This window comes from Hevea brasiliensis, chromosome 9, assembly GCF_030052815.1.
Source record: "Hevea brasiliensis isolate MT/VB/25A 57/8 chromosome 9, ASM3005281v1, whole genome shotgun sequence".
Lineage (NCBI taxonomy): Eukaryota > Viridiplantae > Streptophyta > Magnoliopsida > Malpighiales > Euphorbiaceae > Hevea > Hevea brasiliensis.
The window spans coordinates 23,326,532-23,343,143 of NC_079501.1; the positions used below are offsets into that span (position 1 = coordinate 23,326,532).

A 16,612-nucleotide genomic window follows, 5' to 3' on the forward strand; every position below is an offset into this window, starting at 1 on the left:
ATCATGTTTTACGGATTGACGAGCAGATTGCAAAATTTTTCATGCCTAGTTTCCACCTGAAAAGCAAAGCAAAGCAGCAACATGAAGAATGGGCCGGCCCTCATTTTTCACTTGCACAAATAGTACTAACTCGAGCGTAACATAATCAAGTGTTGGAGAGATCACACGATCAATGTGGTGTAAACCATTGTTCATACTAACGTTTAATTGTTTGATTTGATATTAAACGAGAAAACGCAATATAATTACAGCCATTTGAAATTGAAATTCCACTTTTCTTCACCAGTGCAAGAACAATATCAAATCAGAATATAGCTGGTTGAAATAGTTTTTAACATTGAAGACATTAAAATATAGCACCAGAAATTCTTCATTTTTTTTTTTTTATCCTCCTCCAGAATCCATCAGAACTCATACAGAGAAATTATACACATGGGAGCAAAACCATAATATAGATTCAATAAACATGGGATGGGTCTCAATACAAAGAAGCAATCCAGCACCTTGGTAAAAGCCCTCGCACTAATTAAATATTTTGTATACTTACAATAGCTTTGCTAATCCGCAAAACAACCCTGAATTGGCAGGTGAGGTTTCCATGTGGTGGGCCTTCGTTGTCACCAAAAACTCCAGACTACGCACAACCTTGATACCAGCCAAATTCTACAGAAAGCAGAAGTGCTTCTATCATGAAGCATTTAAAGAAAGAGGACTAAAGCAACCTGTAAGCCAAAGAATAAAGGCGGCCTTGGAAACTGGAAAGTCGTCAAATTACAAAGTCTAGGCATCTACATAAATAGAAGACTGTTTCTCGGTGCAAACTTCTATTCACAAAGATTAAGACTAAGATGCTAATTGCCTTATCAAGTGATGATTTCTCTGACAAGCCAATCCAAACTAGGATAAGCGAAGTACAGTATTAGAAATGATGGGATAGCAAATAGAACCGTAATAAGAATGTACAGGGCCAAAATGGCTGCACTAGCAGGTATTGCATATAAAATAATCAACAGGAATATAATGACCAAAGGAAACTTAGCTGTCAGATGAATGAAGAAAACCAGTGACTTCTGCAGGGTAGAATTTATTCTTCCGAAATTGAGGATGTTATTGCTTTGATTATAATAATGATTTGTTCTTGATGGTTCTGGATGACGTCCACTTCTGATGTTATTGAGACTTGACTCATTTCTGGGAGCTAAATTGCTGTCTGATGACCATAGGGGTTGATGATCTTCACAGAAGGTATTATGGGACTTATGTCCAGCATCATTCTTTCTTTCAACCATCCAAAGTAGAAAGTAATTCTTGCGAGGAAAATTCAAGTTGCCTCTGTAGACAAGGCGGAAGGATAAGACATTGCACCACGGACAGGAAATAAAGAGCGGAAGTTGAACTGGTAATGTGGGGAATTTCACAACTGCCCATTGAAGTCCTAGTATGCAATTTTTACAAAGCGTATGGCCGCACCATAAAACATAAGGCACATTTTCCACAATATTGAAAGACTCCAAGCATATTGGGCACTCTAGGCCTTCTTCTCTGCTAATGACAGATGACAACTCATCATCTGAGTAATCTGATGCAGCTTGAGTTAGCTTTGGAGTACTGTTCAAGCCAACACTTCCAGCAATGCAATTGGATGTGAAATTCCACATTTTGATAGCAAAGGCAAGTAACTTGTGAAAGCAGAATCACATTCTAATTCTATGCCTATAGAAAATGAACTCAATAACCATTAACTCATACCATGAAGGCCTCCCCTTGCTATTATTAGCACCATTAACAATCAGTGCACCTGGAACAAGAATAGGAGTAAGAATGAGAAGCAAACTAGTTTCCTGGTAATTTAGAACTGTCAAGTTCAGTTGGGCATCCATTTCCAATTTTCCATTGTAACTTGACAAATTGCCAATGGATAAGATATTATAATGATAGCCTAGTTAGGTGCTTAATGCTACCCACAGTAGAGAATATCAATATAATAGCACAAAAAACTCCAAATAAAAAATGGACAATTGAATCAATCGATTAGAAAGAAGAAGAATAAGATGACCAAAAAGGGCTCAATAAAAAAAAATTTAACTTCATGATGAAGGGATCCTTCCAGTTTTTGCCCAAAACAGAACCATTGCTTCTAACCCCAGAGCAAAATAGAAAATTAAGGAATTAAGAACTCCACAGCAACAGGGCATATTCATCGATAACCACAAGATTGGGACAGCTTATTTGATTAAACACACAGCTCTTACATTGTTTACCTTTTAGTCACACAAATTCAATTGCACAATTTGTATCCTTGGAAAATTTGCATTACCTACATGCTATGCTAGCTAGCAGCTACAATGAAAAGACAGATTACACTTAGAACCAAATACAAAAGATAATAAAGAAGATAGTGACAATGACAAGGAATAAACTAATTGATCAACTGATTATATTAGAATGCAGATACAAATGGATGTGAATATGATTCTGTAATTGATCAACTGAGTAATCTGCTTGCGCTAATCCTAACAACCACTCAAAGTTCTCAGTCAACATGAGCATCAAAAACAGAGGCAATGAGAGAATAGCATATATGATCAGTTTAAGAAACACCCATTTCAATATAACCCAAACCCAATAATAATCCAACCAAAAAGACACTATTAACTCAAGCAGCAATTCCACAATTAATAATCCAATCAAGATCAAGACATACAAGAAAGTATATAAAAAAATGGAACATAAAAACAACCAATCCATGTAGATCTAAGCCTGATGAGCAAAAATTAACCCAAAAAAAAAAAAAATAGTTAACCGAAGAACTTGAATATTATAAAAAAATAAAGAGAACGTGAAACTCTATAATCTTACCAGTGATACTTGATCCAGGAAAAAAAAAACAAAAAAAGAAGAAAAAGAGGGTGATTCAAATAAAACCCTCTACTCTTCGTCTCCCTCTTTCTCTGAAACTATAAAGATTGGACAAATAGTTAGTTTAGGGGGTTTGGAATCTTGGGTAACAGATTAAAACGGTGCGGATGAGTCTTTTTTAGTGGTCCACGTGGCTTCTATTGGTTGGGGAGAGTTAATGTGGTCGTTCCATGGAAATTGATGCCGACGCTGTTGTCGGTATTTTTGATTACCAGCACAAAACGGTCCGTCGTGATTCATCTAGCCTCAAATTCGAACTCCATTACTGTTAAGTCCAATATTCAATTGATATCATGAGAAGTTCAAAATTCTTTGAAGGATGTATAATTTCAATTGATTGAATAAGCTATTATAACAAGCGTCCAAGCAAAGCCAAAGACCTTATAAATTTATACCTAAATATAAAAATTTGTACCCTACCTATTAATTAATTGTGTTTTAAACATAACTCATGAATTGGGAAATCAAATTTGTTGCTCAAATATTGATTTTTATGTTGAAAAAGGGAGAAGAGAAGGATTTGAACTTCAATCTTGTTCAAGTCCTGTAATGTATTTAATATCAGGCTAAGCTTGTGAATAGGAGTTTAAATTGTAATCCTGTTTGTTGAGCCATAAAATGAATATCTTGTTCAAGTAATTGATACCCATTGGAAGTTAGAAACTTCTTAAACCCAATTTGCAGCCTGAGAAGAGGATGTGATATGATATCTAATCCACTTGCTATTTTTATTCAATAAATTTCCTCAAAGTGGCATCAATCCAAGGGACATCAACTGTGAAAGCAAGGACAAGGCACACTGAACATTACAGTATTACACAAAAACAACATAAAGCAGGACCTCCTAATAGCTAAATAATAAATTAAAGGCCCAACAATCCAGCCCCAACAAATAGAGCCTACTGCTCTTTCTCCTTAGAGCCCCAAATACCAAAAACCACAAGGAGCAGAAACATATGGCGCCGTCAGTCTTCCCATTCCTGAATCTAAATAATCAACCAATGGAAGAAACGAAGCTTTGCCATTAAGAGCAAGCATAATGCCAAATCTTGCACAAACACTCGAACGAAACTGTAATAACCATTTTTTTTATATATAAAATATTCTTAATTAGACTATTAATTTATTACTATTATATTCACGGTGGTAAATTAATATTTTCATAATAATAATAATATTTTTTTTATTATGAATATTATTTTGCATATATTATTATTACTATTATTACCAAAATTTTAATTAATTTAAATATAATAGAAGAATTTTAGACCCATTTGAAGATACCTAACAAGTTCAATGACTGAAAAGGTAATTAAAAATTAAAAAAAAAAACAACTCTTTTTTTTTTTTTCTCTCTCTCTCCCTCTCCCTCTTTATCTCCTCTCTCTCAAAGTCACCTTACTTCCCCCTCCCTTCTTCTTTTGGTTTGCAAGCCCCTAGCCACCAGCGACGGCCAACAAGGAGCACCACCACCAGTGGCGCGTTAGGCGAACTTGTAGGCACGATTTCGACTTCATCCAAAGTTCGATCAAGGCATTTTTGGTGGCATTGTAAAGCTTATTCGGTGAGCTTTCTTTTAATACTAATGTTGCAACATTTGGTGGTCAGATGAGTGAGATCAAGAAGAGATAAGTTTTGAGTTTTCGTGACTTTCCGGCTAGATCCCAGACAATCGGCGGCCAGTTTAGATGATGGGACCCGAGGATCATGATCTCCACTTCTTAAGTTTCATTTTGACACCAATTACGCCTTGATCAGAGATCAAATGGAGAAGATGCTCATTGGACAGCCTGAACTAAATTGGTCGATATCAGGCGATCGGAGCAGATTTTTTATGAACCTTCAACGAATCCTTCACCAGCAACTCATAGGCATCCTGAATATGCACTCGGATAGATGATAGCTCACAGGCTCTTTGGACTGAGTTTTCAGTCTAATCCAAAAGCCTAGCAGCCCGTCCCAAAATATAGTCAATATTACAGTCGATCCTAGCATTTTTAAACGTTTTGAAAGTATTTCAAGTAGCAGAATTTGTAAAGGTAATCCCTAACTCAAGTTATGTAGTTTGTGTTTTGATTAAGTTAGCTGGTTAAATCTATAAAATATTCCTGACTTAGTAAAATTAAGTAAAATAACTTTAATTAATACAAAAATGATGTAAAAGGACCTCCAAAAATATTTTTATAATTTTTGAAGCGCTGAAAATAATTATTTGCATTGTAAAAGAGTTAGGGACCTGAGCTGGAGTTTGGTAGATTGGACCTAAATTAGGTTTTTTATAGGCTCTGGATGGGCATTATAATTGTTGTTGTAGACCTGAGGCCTTGTGTATTGCTGCAGTTGAATTTTTTTCGCAAAGGGTTAGGTCCAGTTATAGGGAAGACTTTGCTAAAATTTTGGCAAGACCATAAAAATTATTCTTGTTTCTTTAATTAAATTAATTAGTTAATTTTTGCCAGTAAATTGATAGAGGTTGGTGTGTCTATATAAGAGATTGGTGCTGGCTAGCCTTTCTTCTCTTCAGTCGGACCATTTGCAATCAGTCCACCAATTTGTGAGTTAGATATTGATTATTTTTGTAATTTCAATATTAATTATATATTTGGCATGATCATGCATTTTATAAATTTTTAATTATGCACATAAATAATTAATATATTAGAAGCATTTTGGTCGCTGTATATTTAATTGTTGTTATTTATTTGTTATTGCCGCCTTGAAGATAATTTGGAGCTAGGTGTATTATTTATATATGGATATGGATATCGGTAGGATGGGTAGTAATATATAGAGCTTGACTCATTGGGATCCGATCCTTATATATGAATAAGTTGGAGTGAGCACGGATTTGAGTTGATCTCGATGGCCTCGCACTTTGATTATTAAGTGAAAGTCCGGCTTGAGTTGACATCGCTGGCAGATATTAGATTAAGAGAGTTGTATATGGGATCAACTCCCATATATGTATTAATGTGACATACTAGGTGCGTGAGTAGCTTCAAATTATTTTCTCATGCGAATATTAAATGAATTACTGTTATATGTGACGAATGTGCATTTTACGATAGGATTGCATTAGTTTTAGATAATTATAGAAATTGCATCTATAATCAATATCTACTCTCTGAGACGAACACTCATTTCTATTCAAATAATTTTTCCCAGGTTGCAGGAGGAGCGAATTTATTTTCAAATCTAACTTTGTTTGAAAATAGTTTTTATTATGTCTATTTATTTGTTTGTTTATTTATCTATTTATTTGTTTATTTATCTATTTATTTGATTACTGGAACTCTGTCGTGACACTAGTTTATGAATATATTATATTAATTAATGATATTAAATAAAGTGTACATATTGTGTATCAGGATTGATCTAGACTCCCCTAATAGTGGATTTCTAATAGTTTTGGGTTGGGTTAGCCCAAATAAATTTATAATATTTTATTTTATTTTAGTTGGTATGTTGGGCCTTAATTTTTGGTCTTAGTTATGAGTTTGGGAATAACAAGGTTTACTACGGGCCCCGGGAGCTTTATGCTAGTCTAAGTCCTAGTGTCGATCCGGCCTGTGGAATCGAATCGTGACAAAAACTCTACCCCGGCTGATCATACATAAGCCTAAAACCTCTCAAAACAGAGCTATCGTCGGAGGCTTCTAGAATGGGACAAAATGCAAAGCTTCCCACGACATCTTAGTCTCGTTTAGCCTCACGGATCATATATCATCAGAGTTGATTTCCCATCAGATCCTAGAAGGTTTGCATGTAACACCCCTATTTGTATAGCTTGGTATATTTCACTGTTCCGGTAACCGGAGTCGGTCTAGACAATTAAGAGGATTAGAACCACACTTAAGACAACTAGATAAGCCATAAATACAAATAATTAGTAATTATCAATTATTTAAGTATAAATAAGAAAAACAGAACATAAGAAGTTAAGCGAGCCGAGAGTCATAGCAATGGGTGACCTTCTCGGGAAGGATTACGAAGTCGATTTAAACTCGAATTTTGAACTGTAAAATGTGACGCTGCGGTCCTTAGGACCATTGCGAACACAGTTGTCGCAATAGATTTTGCGGTCGCCTGGACGATCACTCACCGAAGTGGGAAAAAGTGAGGAGTCGCCACCTTAGTTTTGAGGGAAACTAAAGAAAACCATTTGAGAAGTTAAATTAAAAATGAAACCACTTCAAAACAGAGATTCTAAGTTCGAGTCCGTGGCGGTTGGGGAAGGTGTTAGGCACCCCACCTCGTCCCTTAATAAGGGTAAGTAGATTTAATTCTGCGTCCTTTATAAATTAGTTAGGAGGGCTTAGACGGCAATGTTAATCCTTTTGGTAAAAGGAATATTTGATTTTTCACTAAATTTGGATCACCCAGATACATAAGTAAATGAGACAACCTTGAGTATGCAGGTGTGAGAATCGGATAAGAACTCTCCTCAGATCTCTTTTAAGTTGTTTATTAAAATTTTGAGGGAAACAGGATAAGAACCCTCCTCAGATCTCTTTTAAGTTATTTATTAAAATTTTGAGGAGATCGGATAAGAACCATCCTCAGATCTCTTTTAAGTTATTTATTAAAATCTTGAGGGAGGCAGGATAAGAAACCCCCTCAGATCTCCTTTAGAGTTATTTATTAATGTTTTGAGTTGAGGCCAGGATAAGAACTCTCCTCGATCCCCATTTAATGTTTATTAAAATTTTGAAGGGAGGCCAGGATAAGAACTCTCCTCCGATCTCTTTTACGTTTATTAAAATTTGGATTGAGGCAGGATAAGAACTCTCTTAGATCTCTTTCAGTTGAGGAGCACGGAAGGGATTTCTCCGATCTCGGATTTTTAATTTCAACTACATGACATAAGAACCTAAAGCTAAAGATTACGGCGTTCTAAGATCTTTGAGGATAAGGCTTCTCGATACCTTTTGACTAGATAGGGAAAACTAGACTTGATTTATCGACCTTCCATGCGTTCATTTTACCGATATCTATTAATGACCGATCTACTCTGTTTCGTTTACTTTGGTCTTATTCCACTTTATGACATCTTTGTCGAATTGCTGTTTACGTCGGCCTAATAGTTTGGCTATCTTCCTGACGTGTTATTCATGTTCTCTCTTTTAAAAGAGACCCCTAAGTTGCAGTTACCTACGTTTACCCAACCACTTACATACTACTAGGAGTTAGAAAACTTGCTTTCAAAAAAAAAAAAAATGAAGATTAATAAAAATGAATTGATCACTAAATAGATGATTTGAGAGTGTCATTCTTTGGGGATTGTTTGTGCAAAAATAGTCTTGAAGAAAGTTGCAGATGTAAGAAGAACACAGGAAAATGCGGAAAGTAAATGTAAACACTCGATAAAACAGTGATATGAGCTCTTACAGTAACATTCTTTGGGGATCGTTTGTACAAAAGTAGGAAGTCACAGATGTGAGAAGAACAAGGAAAATGCAGAAAGTAAATGTAAGCACTTAATAAAACAGTAGTATGAGCTCTTACATGAGAGCCAAAGCTACTAAAATAACTATAGGGTGCCAAATAGTGATAAGGCAAGGATTGATTGGCACGAGGGTGGTGTTCCTCGTGTCTTGGAGGGTGCTTAGCTAAAATGCGACCGGATCAAGATGAAAAGAGCAGAGTGGAATGAAGTTGAGCTTGGACAATGAAAGCAGAGATGATAAAAGCGAGAAAGTGAGAGTGTGACCGGATAATGAACAAGCTGGAAATGTAGAGTTCGATTGAGAATCTTTTCAAGAAAAACACTTGAGAAAACTTGTTTCAAAAGTCTTTTTGATTAACACTTCTAAGTAGCGAGTAGTAAACTAAATGAAATTTGAGTTCCTCTGCTATAATAATGACCTCTTGTCTATTTTTGCTTGCAGTCCTTGAGCAGTTTTATGTAGGTATTTATAGGAATCGGGTGCTCTTCGTGAAGGGTCGGGATTTATTTTGAGGAGATGGAGGGTCAAGATTTGAAGGACATGATCGGAGGTTCGGGAATTAAAGAGAATCAAAATGAATGGTTGAGATCACTCTTCATAATATTTGTCCTTTTCTTCTTTCCATCAGCGGTCCAAATTTCCTTGTCGGAATGATCCAGGGCTAAGAGCGAAAAGCCTTTGGTATTCGTCTTCTCTCTTGATCTAAGGGTTCGGGTTTGTCTTACAAGTGGGATCAACGGTGGAGATTGGGATGTCTGGTGTCATGACATACACGCACTGTCGACGTGCGAGCGATTCTTAGGCGTGCGGCGAGATCTCGTCTGCAACGCCTTAACTACCTCGACTCGATTACGGCGGCGGTTATTGGAATTTGTCTTATTCTTTTTGCCTACCGATCCCTCCTCTTTCCGATCTTTTTCACATGTTCTTTCCGACCTTTCATCTTTGGTCTCCCACCTTAGATCTACTATTAGATCTTTTCCCTTCTTGGTCAGATCTGGTCAAAGTATTAATTGTCCTCGATTCAGCGTTAAGCCGTTTTACGCTCGACAATAAATGCTCATTTTCCCTATATATAGTCTGTCGCAGAGACATTTCTTTCATCGATTTTCCTCTCTTCTTTTCTTACTTTCCACTGTTCATTGCTCGGTGGAAGTTACGGCTATAAGCGTGGCTTTGATCTTTTCGATGAACTTCTTTACTCACCGTTGAAAATTCACGATCCGGTGATCGAATGACCTTATGCGGCGATGGTGAGAGAATTTGGATTTGACCGATCTGTATTGCGGACCTTGGTTGTGCCGATCTCGAGTCGCTCAAGCGAGTTCATTCGGTTTCTCATCACATTGAGTGTTCCGAAACGGTTTTCCTCCACATTGGGTGTTCAGACAGTAGTCGGTTTGGTGTGGTAACATCGGTGGCGATATCTCTCATCTTCATAGAGTCATAGTCACCCCATCTGGTGCACATCTATCCGTCTGACAGTAGGTCTCTGATCAAACACATCTTTTGATTGACCACGAGACTAGGCTTTGACATAGGCCTTTTAGATAGGATGTTCCAGGTCTCTAGAGATCGCCCAAATGATGTAATCCTAAAATGTAATCAGATCTCTAGAGATCGCCCAAATGATGTAGTTAGACCTTTATTGTAGTCAGATCCTAGAGATCGCCCAAATGATGAATTTTATTTTCAATGCAATACGATCTCTAGAGATCACAGAAATGATGTGATCCAATGTTAGTGTAATCAGATCCCTAGAGATCGCCCAAATGATGTAATCAGATCTTTTGAAAATAAAGACTTTATTTTATCGGTTATCATCTTATTATTTTGCATTGATTATTTTCCGATCTCTAAAGTGGTTATCCGATCTGGTTCTTTACGAATGACACTTAGCGATCCTTTATTCAAAATATTTAACTTATTATGCGATCTCCAATTAACAGATCTCTGAACATTCGGATATTTGAGAGAAGTGTCGAGAACAAGCTGTCGAGTCCCACCAATCGATCTTGCTGCCTAGAACCTCGCGAGCATTAAATGCTCGGACTAGTATAAATAGGGGTGGGAGGGTTAGTCGATTGTTCTCTCATTCCATTTTCAATCCCTGCTCACAACTTGAAGTTCTCTCGTTTCCTCAAGTTCTTAGCGCCGATCGGACTCGGTAAGGGCTTTGATCCTCTTTTAATTTAAATTCTTTGTTTCTTTTGAAAATGAAGCGGTGCGAAAGGTCGAGAGCGGCGAGCCCTCCTTGATTCGATTCGTGGTCATCGTCGATGAAGAAGAAGCGATCGGGCCAAGCGTTCAACAAGAACCTCCGGGGCCTCGCTCCAACTCGGGGCGGGTCATACCATCAAGGCTCGCACCTTCTTGAGGGGAGAGACTCTCCCTATAGGCGAGCTACCGTCGGTTCTTGAGAATCCGATCTACAATCGTTTAGCCAAGAATATAACATTCGGCTTTGATTAAATGCGAGCTAATCAAGTGCCACGGCGATCTTCGTGTCGATCACTCCTTTGAAGAGAATGACATGGTTATGGTGTCGAGGAGCGATTAAAGGCCGATGCGAGGTTCCCTCTGAGCGATTTCTACAAGGAGGTCTTAAAACTTCACCGAGCATCAATTGTTCAAATTCACCCCAACTCGTGGCGGATCTTGGTAGCCTTAGAGGTCTATGTCGAGCTAAGGGAATCGGACCTCTGGCTAAGGTGTTCGCCATTTGCCTGGACTAACTTCGCGAAAGGATGACGAACCTTTGGTTCTTTCAGTGAAGCCTCATTGCGAGCTCTTTTCGATCGCCCTCATCCCTTAAGAATTGGAAGAGCAGTTTCTTCATTACGAGGAGCAAAGATCCAGAAATTTTGAGGACTTCCCCGTATTTGGTGGTACGGGGCCCTTGCTTCGAAGCACATTACCACTGAGTCGGGAGGAAAGTTTAATAGTGATGGATCTGAAGAGTCGGGCCGCCACTCAAAAGTATTCTTGTTTGGATGCGGTGGCTGCCGTGCACCATTGGACTATTCAATTGCTCAGGCCAACACACGAACTTCGCTCTCGACCTCGGCATTGATATTTTCTATATCTCGGTTCTCACGACCTTAGAATCTCACTAACCTTTTCTTTGTGCGGTATGGCGGGTGGTGAGGTTCTAGGAAGCGGAAGAAGGAAAGGAGATCTCGGAAGATAAAGGAGATGAAGCGTTGAAATGCTTGAACACACAGTCGTGAACACAGGGAAGTACAAGGAGACCGCCTCCACCTTCGGATCTGCCGTCCACACTATGTCGATCTCCTCCTAGATCGGAAGAAGCGACCTCAGACTCTTTCGGTTGTCCCAAGCACGGAAAGGGGCCTTCTCAATCTTACGGGAGGACCTCCTCTCGTGGCGCCCGAGTTAATGGAGTCTTTGAAGAATAGCGGGTATGCAGGAGAACCCGGTTTTGCCCAAGTCTTGGGGTCTTCCATCTTTCTTCGGGAGGATCGGGACGGGCTATCCTCGGCGACCTTGATGACATCTTGACTCACTCCATGAGTGCAGATGTGGAGTGCACAGTGAATCGGACCATGGTTTGGAAAAGGTCAGCGTGCAGGTAAGGAGATCGGGAAGAAAAATCAGGAATTGGCTTCCCTCCGATCCCAACTCTCATCCGCTCGGGATTATATATCTCAAGTTGAGGGACGGGCAAAGTACTATGAAGACAGGCTGGCCGAACAGACTCGTGTCCTGGCTAAAAGGGATCGGGCTCTCGGGGAAGTCCAGGCGCTTCAGGCCAACGAAGCTGCTCAGGTCGCCCAACTCATAGAGGAGCTTAAGGAGAAAGACGAGGAGCTTAAGGCGAAGGATGAGGAGCTTAAGGAGAAAGACGAAGAGATGGTGGCGGGGATAGCCGGAGCCTATGTGAATGCTCACAAGGACCTCTTGGCCAGAACTCGAGCGCTACCACAAGAGGACTTCTCTGGATGGCCGGCAGCTCTGAGGCGGCGATGAGGACGGTGAGGAGGAAGCCGAGGTGAGAGAGAGAGTGAGCGAGAATATAAATCAGTGGGGTGATCCCAGTAGAATAACTGTACAAATTATGAAATGAAATAGAATGCCTCTTTGTTCAATGAAGGGTTGTGATCGGAACATTTTAAACCATTGTTTGTCTGAGTATTTGATTGTATGAGCACAACAAGACAAAAATGCAATTATTAATCTAAGTATAAGAGATCGGAAGGCACAATAAGCATGAGATCGGTGGGGAAGAAATCTTTGAGCGGGACTTGATTAAAATTGAAAATTTAAGATCTGAACCCTCGTTAAACCGAACCAAAACCTTAGCTCTTGATCTTCCGAAAAGGAGATCGGCTATAAAACTGGTAAGAAAAGATCTAGTGCTAGTTCACTTCATTTATCAACAGAGATCGAGGATATACCTGAATTCGGAAATTCGACAGTGAGTTTAAGAGATCGGTAAATGATTTGAGAAGATCGCGGGGGCTTTAACGAATGTTAGGACTTAGCATTGATTCAATTCCTTTTAAGAGAGTTCGGAAATATGGTCATCTGGTAAAGAAAAATGAAGAGAAGTCGGAAATGTCATTGGCTGGCCCAGGGAGACCTAGTGCTGGGGATCGGTTTCAAAGTCTTGTTGATTTTGGGGATCGGCCAAAATATGGTGTCGACAACAGTAGAAAAGAGAAAATCATGGAAAAGGGTTGTTAAGCTAGTCAAATAATTAGGTCAGGAAGCCAGAAGAAATATTAAATTATTTGCAAACTGGGTTGAGCAGCGAGGCAGCAATTTGGTCAATTGACCAGGAGTGACTCTGACCTAAGCTCAAATAAAATCAGAGAAAAGAAATTTTCGGGATCAAAAATTAAATTAAAGAACTAAGGAAAAATAAATGAAAAAAAAGAAAGAAAAGAAAAAAAAAGTTAAAAAGTTAATTACATCACTTTTATGACATCAAAATGATGTCAAAATTAATTTTTAAATTCCCACAATTTTTGACCCATTCAAATACATAAAGTAAGACCTAAAATTCATAAAATTAAAAAAAAAAAGTTTCATTTTCTGCTCCCAACCAGTTCGACAGCCATCTCTCCCTAAGCTTCACCATTGTTTTCCTCCATGAAAGCTTGAGTTCAAGCTTGTAAACACTCATTTAACCCTACGTTGCCCTAAATTCTTCCATAAAAACTTGTTAACCTCACTTGAGAAGAAGATTGATCACAAAAGAAAGAGGAAAAGAAGAAGGAAATTGAAGATTTAGCATCCAAGTTGATGTTAGTGATTTAAGTTGCAAAATTTAGTTTATTAGTTGTGTTTAGAGCTTAACTAACTTAGAAATAAACTTAAAATGAAATGAAATTAATTATTAGAGGACTAATCATGGATTTTGGTCAGCTAGGGTTTGCTATGATAATGCATGAATTTGATTGGATTAAAAGTGTAGGCAAGCTTGTATGAATGTGAAAGTGAGATTGATATGCTTAGATTTGGTTAAATGTAACTACTAGTGTGGTTAGGGTTTGGCACTTAGGGTTTAGGAGTCAAAAATGTGAGAAATTGTGAAATGATGTGTTTGACTTAGTTTGAGGTGAGAAATGGTCATTTGTGACTAAATGAAGTGTGTTGAAAGTGTTGGAATTGAGATTAAATTCGGATTGAATGTGGTCATGTCTGCACTTGTGTGGGACCAAGGTCTTGAGGACCAAAACTGAAAATTTACAAGTCCAATTGGTATCAGACCAATTGGGAATGAAAATAGACACAAAATGACACAATTTTATTTAGGAATCATGCCCAAAAAGTAACAAAACCTAGTGAACAAATTGACTAAATCGAATTTTCTCGATCGACACAATAAAATGACCAAATAAATAGTGTTTATTCATTTGGCCATAACTTGGGATAGTCAGTCTAAATGACTTGAAATTTTACCAGTGGACAGCTGAGATATAGACCTAAAACTTTATGAAGAATACAAACCCAAATTATGCCCTTAACTAAGTCATTTGGCCACCCAAAGTTGGTGACCTAAAGCGCGAGAACCATTTTGGTGCCCAAAAATTTGGGTTAAGTCCAATTCATACCATGATTCAAATGGCTATAACTTGAGCTACAAAATTCCAATTGGAGTGATCCAAAAAGGAGAATAAATTTAAGACAATAGGGAACATTTTCTATGAAGGAAGTTTTCCAAATTCTAACAAAAATGACCAATGGAATAAGTGCAACTTAAGATACAAATCAAAATTTGCAAATTTGCCTAAAAGACTTAGAATTTGAGTAAACAACCAAAACTAACAAATTTAGTGACCAAAATGTGGTTTGTGGGTGAAGTTGGAATTCCATACCCATTAAGCCTTAGAAAGTCAATAAATTAACTTGAATAGTATAGTGAATAGTAACCAAACACAAAATTTAAAGAACGTCAAGTTTAGCACATTAGAGCTAAAAGTGAATTTAAATTTATTTTTGGATTTATGCTAAGTTATGATGCTGAAAAACTGTGAAACTATATGTTTTGAGGAAAAGAACACCGAAAGAACCAGGAATCGAGTCAAGGCCAAGAGGCGACTCGGCTTAAGGTTTGTGCACAACCTCAACATGCTTTAAAATTTATTGACAAAGTGAATGAAATATGTATTTTACTTTTACTTTGAATTGTTGAAAGTTTATTTGTGTATATTTGAATTGGCAATGTTTAGTAAATTGTTAAGATAAGTTTTGAAACCACGATGTCATGACCATATATTTGAACACCTCACTAGCATGACTAGTGGGGTTATCGATTAATTTTGATTGCTTCTCTGAAGTGTTGGGGTGTGTGCTAGTAGAAGAAGAAATTGAATGGATATCCATATATTTGAACTAGCTAGCCTTGTGATGTGATTCTCCTTAGCCTCTATTGAGATTATATTTGTTTCAATGGCATGATATAATCGTGGGTTTTATGAAATGTGTTTTGACACTTAAATGAATTTATTTGGATTAAAATCTCATAATTCATATTTTGTATTTAATTCTCATGTTAGGTCCAATTTTGAATAAATGTGATTTAAATTTTGCATAAAGATTATTTTAGTATGTTGTGCACCATCAGTCCTAGTATTCGGATGACATTATTTATGTCAATATAGAGACTAGAAGAAGTGAGTGAGGAGAAGGAGCTACTGCTAAAGCTACAGTATAATTTATACATTGTAGAATATTTATTTTGATGTATGTAATGCACGTAAATGTATGGACATGTAAAATTGGGCTTGAGCAGCTTGTATAAAGTTTGTAATAAATTTTAGTTTGGATTTTCCTAATATAAATTTTTAGTATGATGTATATAAATTGTTTTATCTTTAAAGAAATATGAATGGAAATATTTTATTTTAATTTGAATGAAATTGATTGATAGTATTTTGATGATTACTGAATTTTTGGTGAGAAATGATGATCGTTGAATTTTGAAACTTGAGAAATTAGTTGGGATTGTTGTGGAGTTGTTAAAATTGTTGAGATAAATTATTAGAAGTGCTTTTTACGTATTTGAAAAACTATTTTCAAAATACTGGATCAAATTTTTATAAAATTTACTTAAAATAAAATGAGCAAAAATTTTAACTAGTTAAACTTTGAATAAATGATTTTAATACCTATTAGAAAATGCTCACTACTTATAAAAGTAAGAAAATTGTTGTAAAATCCCTTAGGGTCTTAATGAGTTATTTTGGTAGTTCATTGGGTATTCTACGGTGTGACATTGCATCACTCAAAGGAGATGATCCTTTCACTTAGCCTCACTGCACCAACCAATTGACTAGCCTTTTCGCATGATAACCTCCCTTTAACCTTCAAAGAAATTGTCTCACGTTTGAGTCTCAAGGTCAGCAAACTAAAGCCAAACCCAAACAAAATATATATATATATATATATATATATGGCAAACTAAGCTTAGGAGAATGACGACCCACTCGAATTGAAAGAGAACTTGAAAGGGCAGGGAAGCCAACGCTGAATTCAAAACGCCTGGATTTAATCCAAGAAATAAAAACACTCCATAAAGAGAAATTCCTCTCTAGGAATCTAGAGAGAGTATATATATCAATATGCTTTCCTAGTCTCTTTTAGGTATATAAAAATTCTAAATTCATAATTAAACATCTACATATAAAAATAAATCAATAATTAATCATTAGGATTTAGATTTAGTATATCATGTCATTTATAAATAAATAAATTAATTAATTAATTAATAATTTCTT

General features: G+C 37.1%; 1 protein-coding gene across 1 annotated transcript; it reads right to left on the reverse strand.

Moving 5' to 3' along the window:
- Window positions 1–433: 433 nt before the first annotated feature.
- LOC131183198 (uncharacterized) lies at window positions 434–3,008 on the reverse strand. The gene is made up of 2 exons (XM_058153463.1): window positions 2,860–3,008; window positions 434–1,798 (listed from the first exon to the last, which is right to left on the reverse strand). The coding sequence occupies exon 2, from the start codon at window positions 1,656–1,658 to the stop codon at window positions 864–866; it is 795 nt and encodes a 264-aa protein (XP_058009446.1). The 5' UTR covers window positions 1,659–1,798; window positions 2,860–3,008; the 3' UTR covers window positions 434–863.
- Between the last annotated feature and the right edge of the window lie 13,604 nt (window positions 3,009–16,612).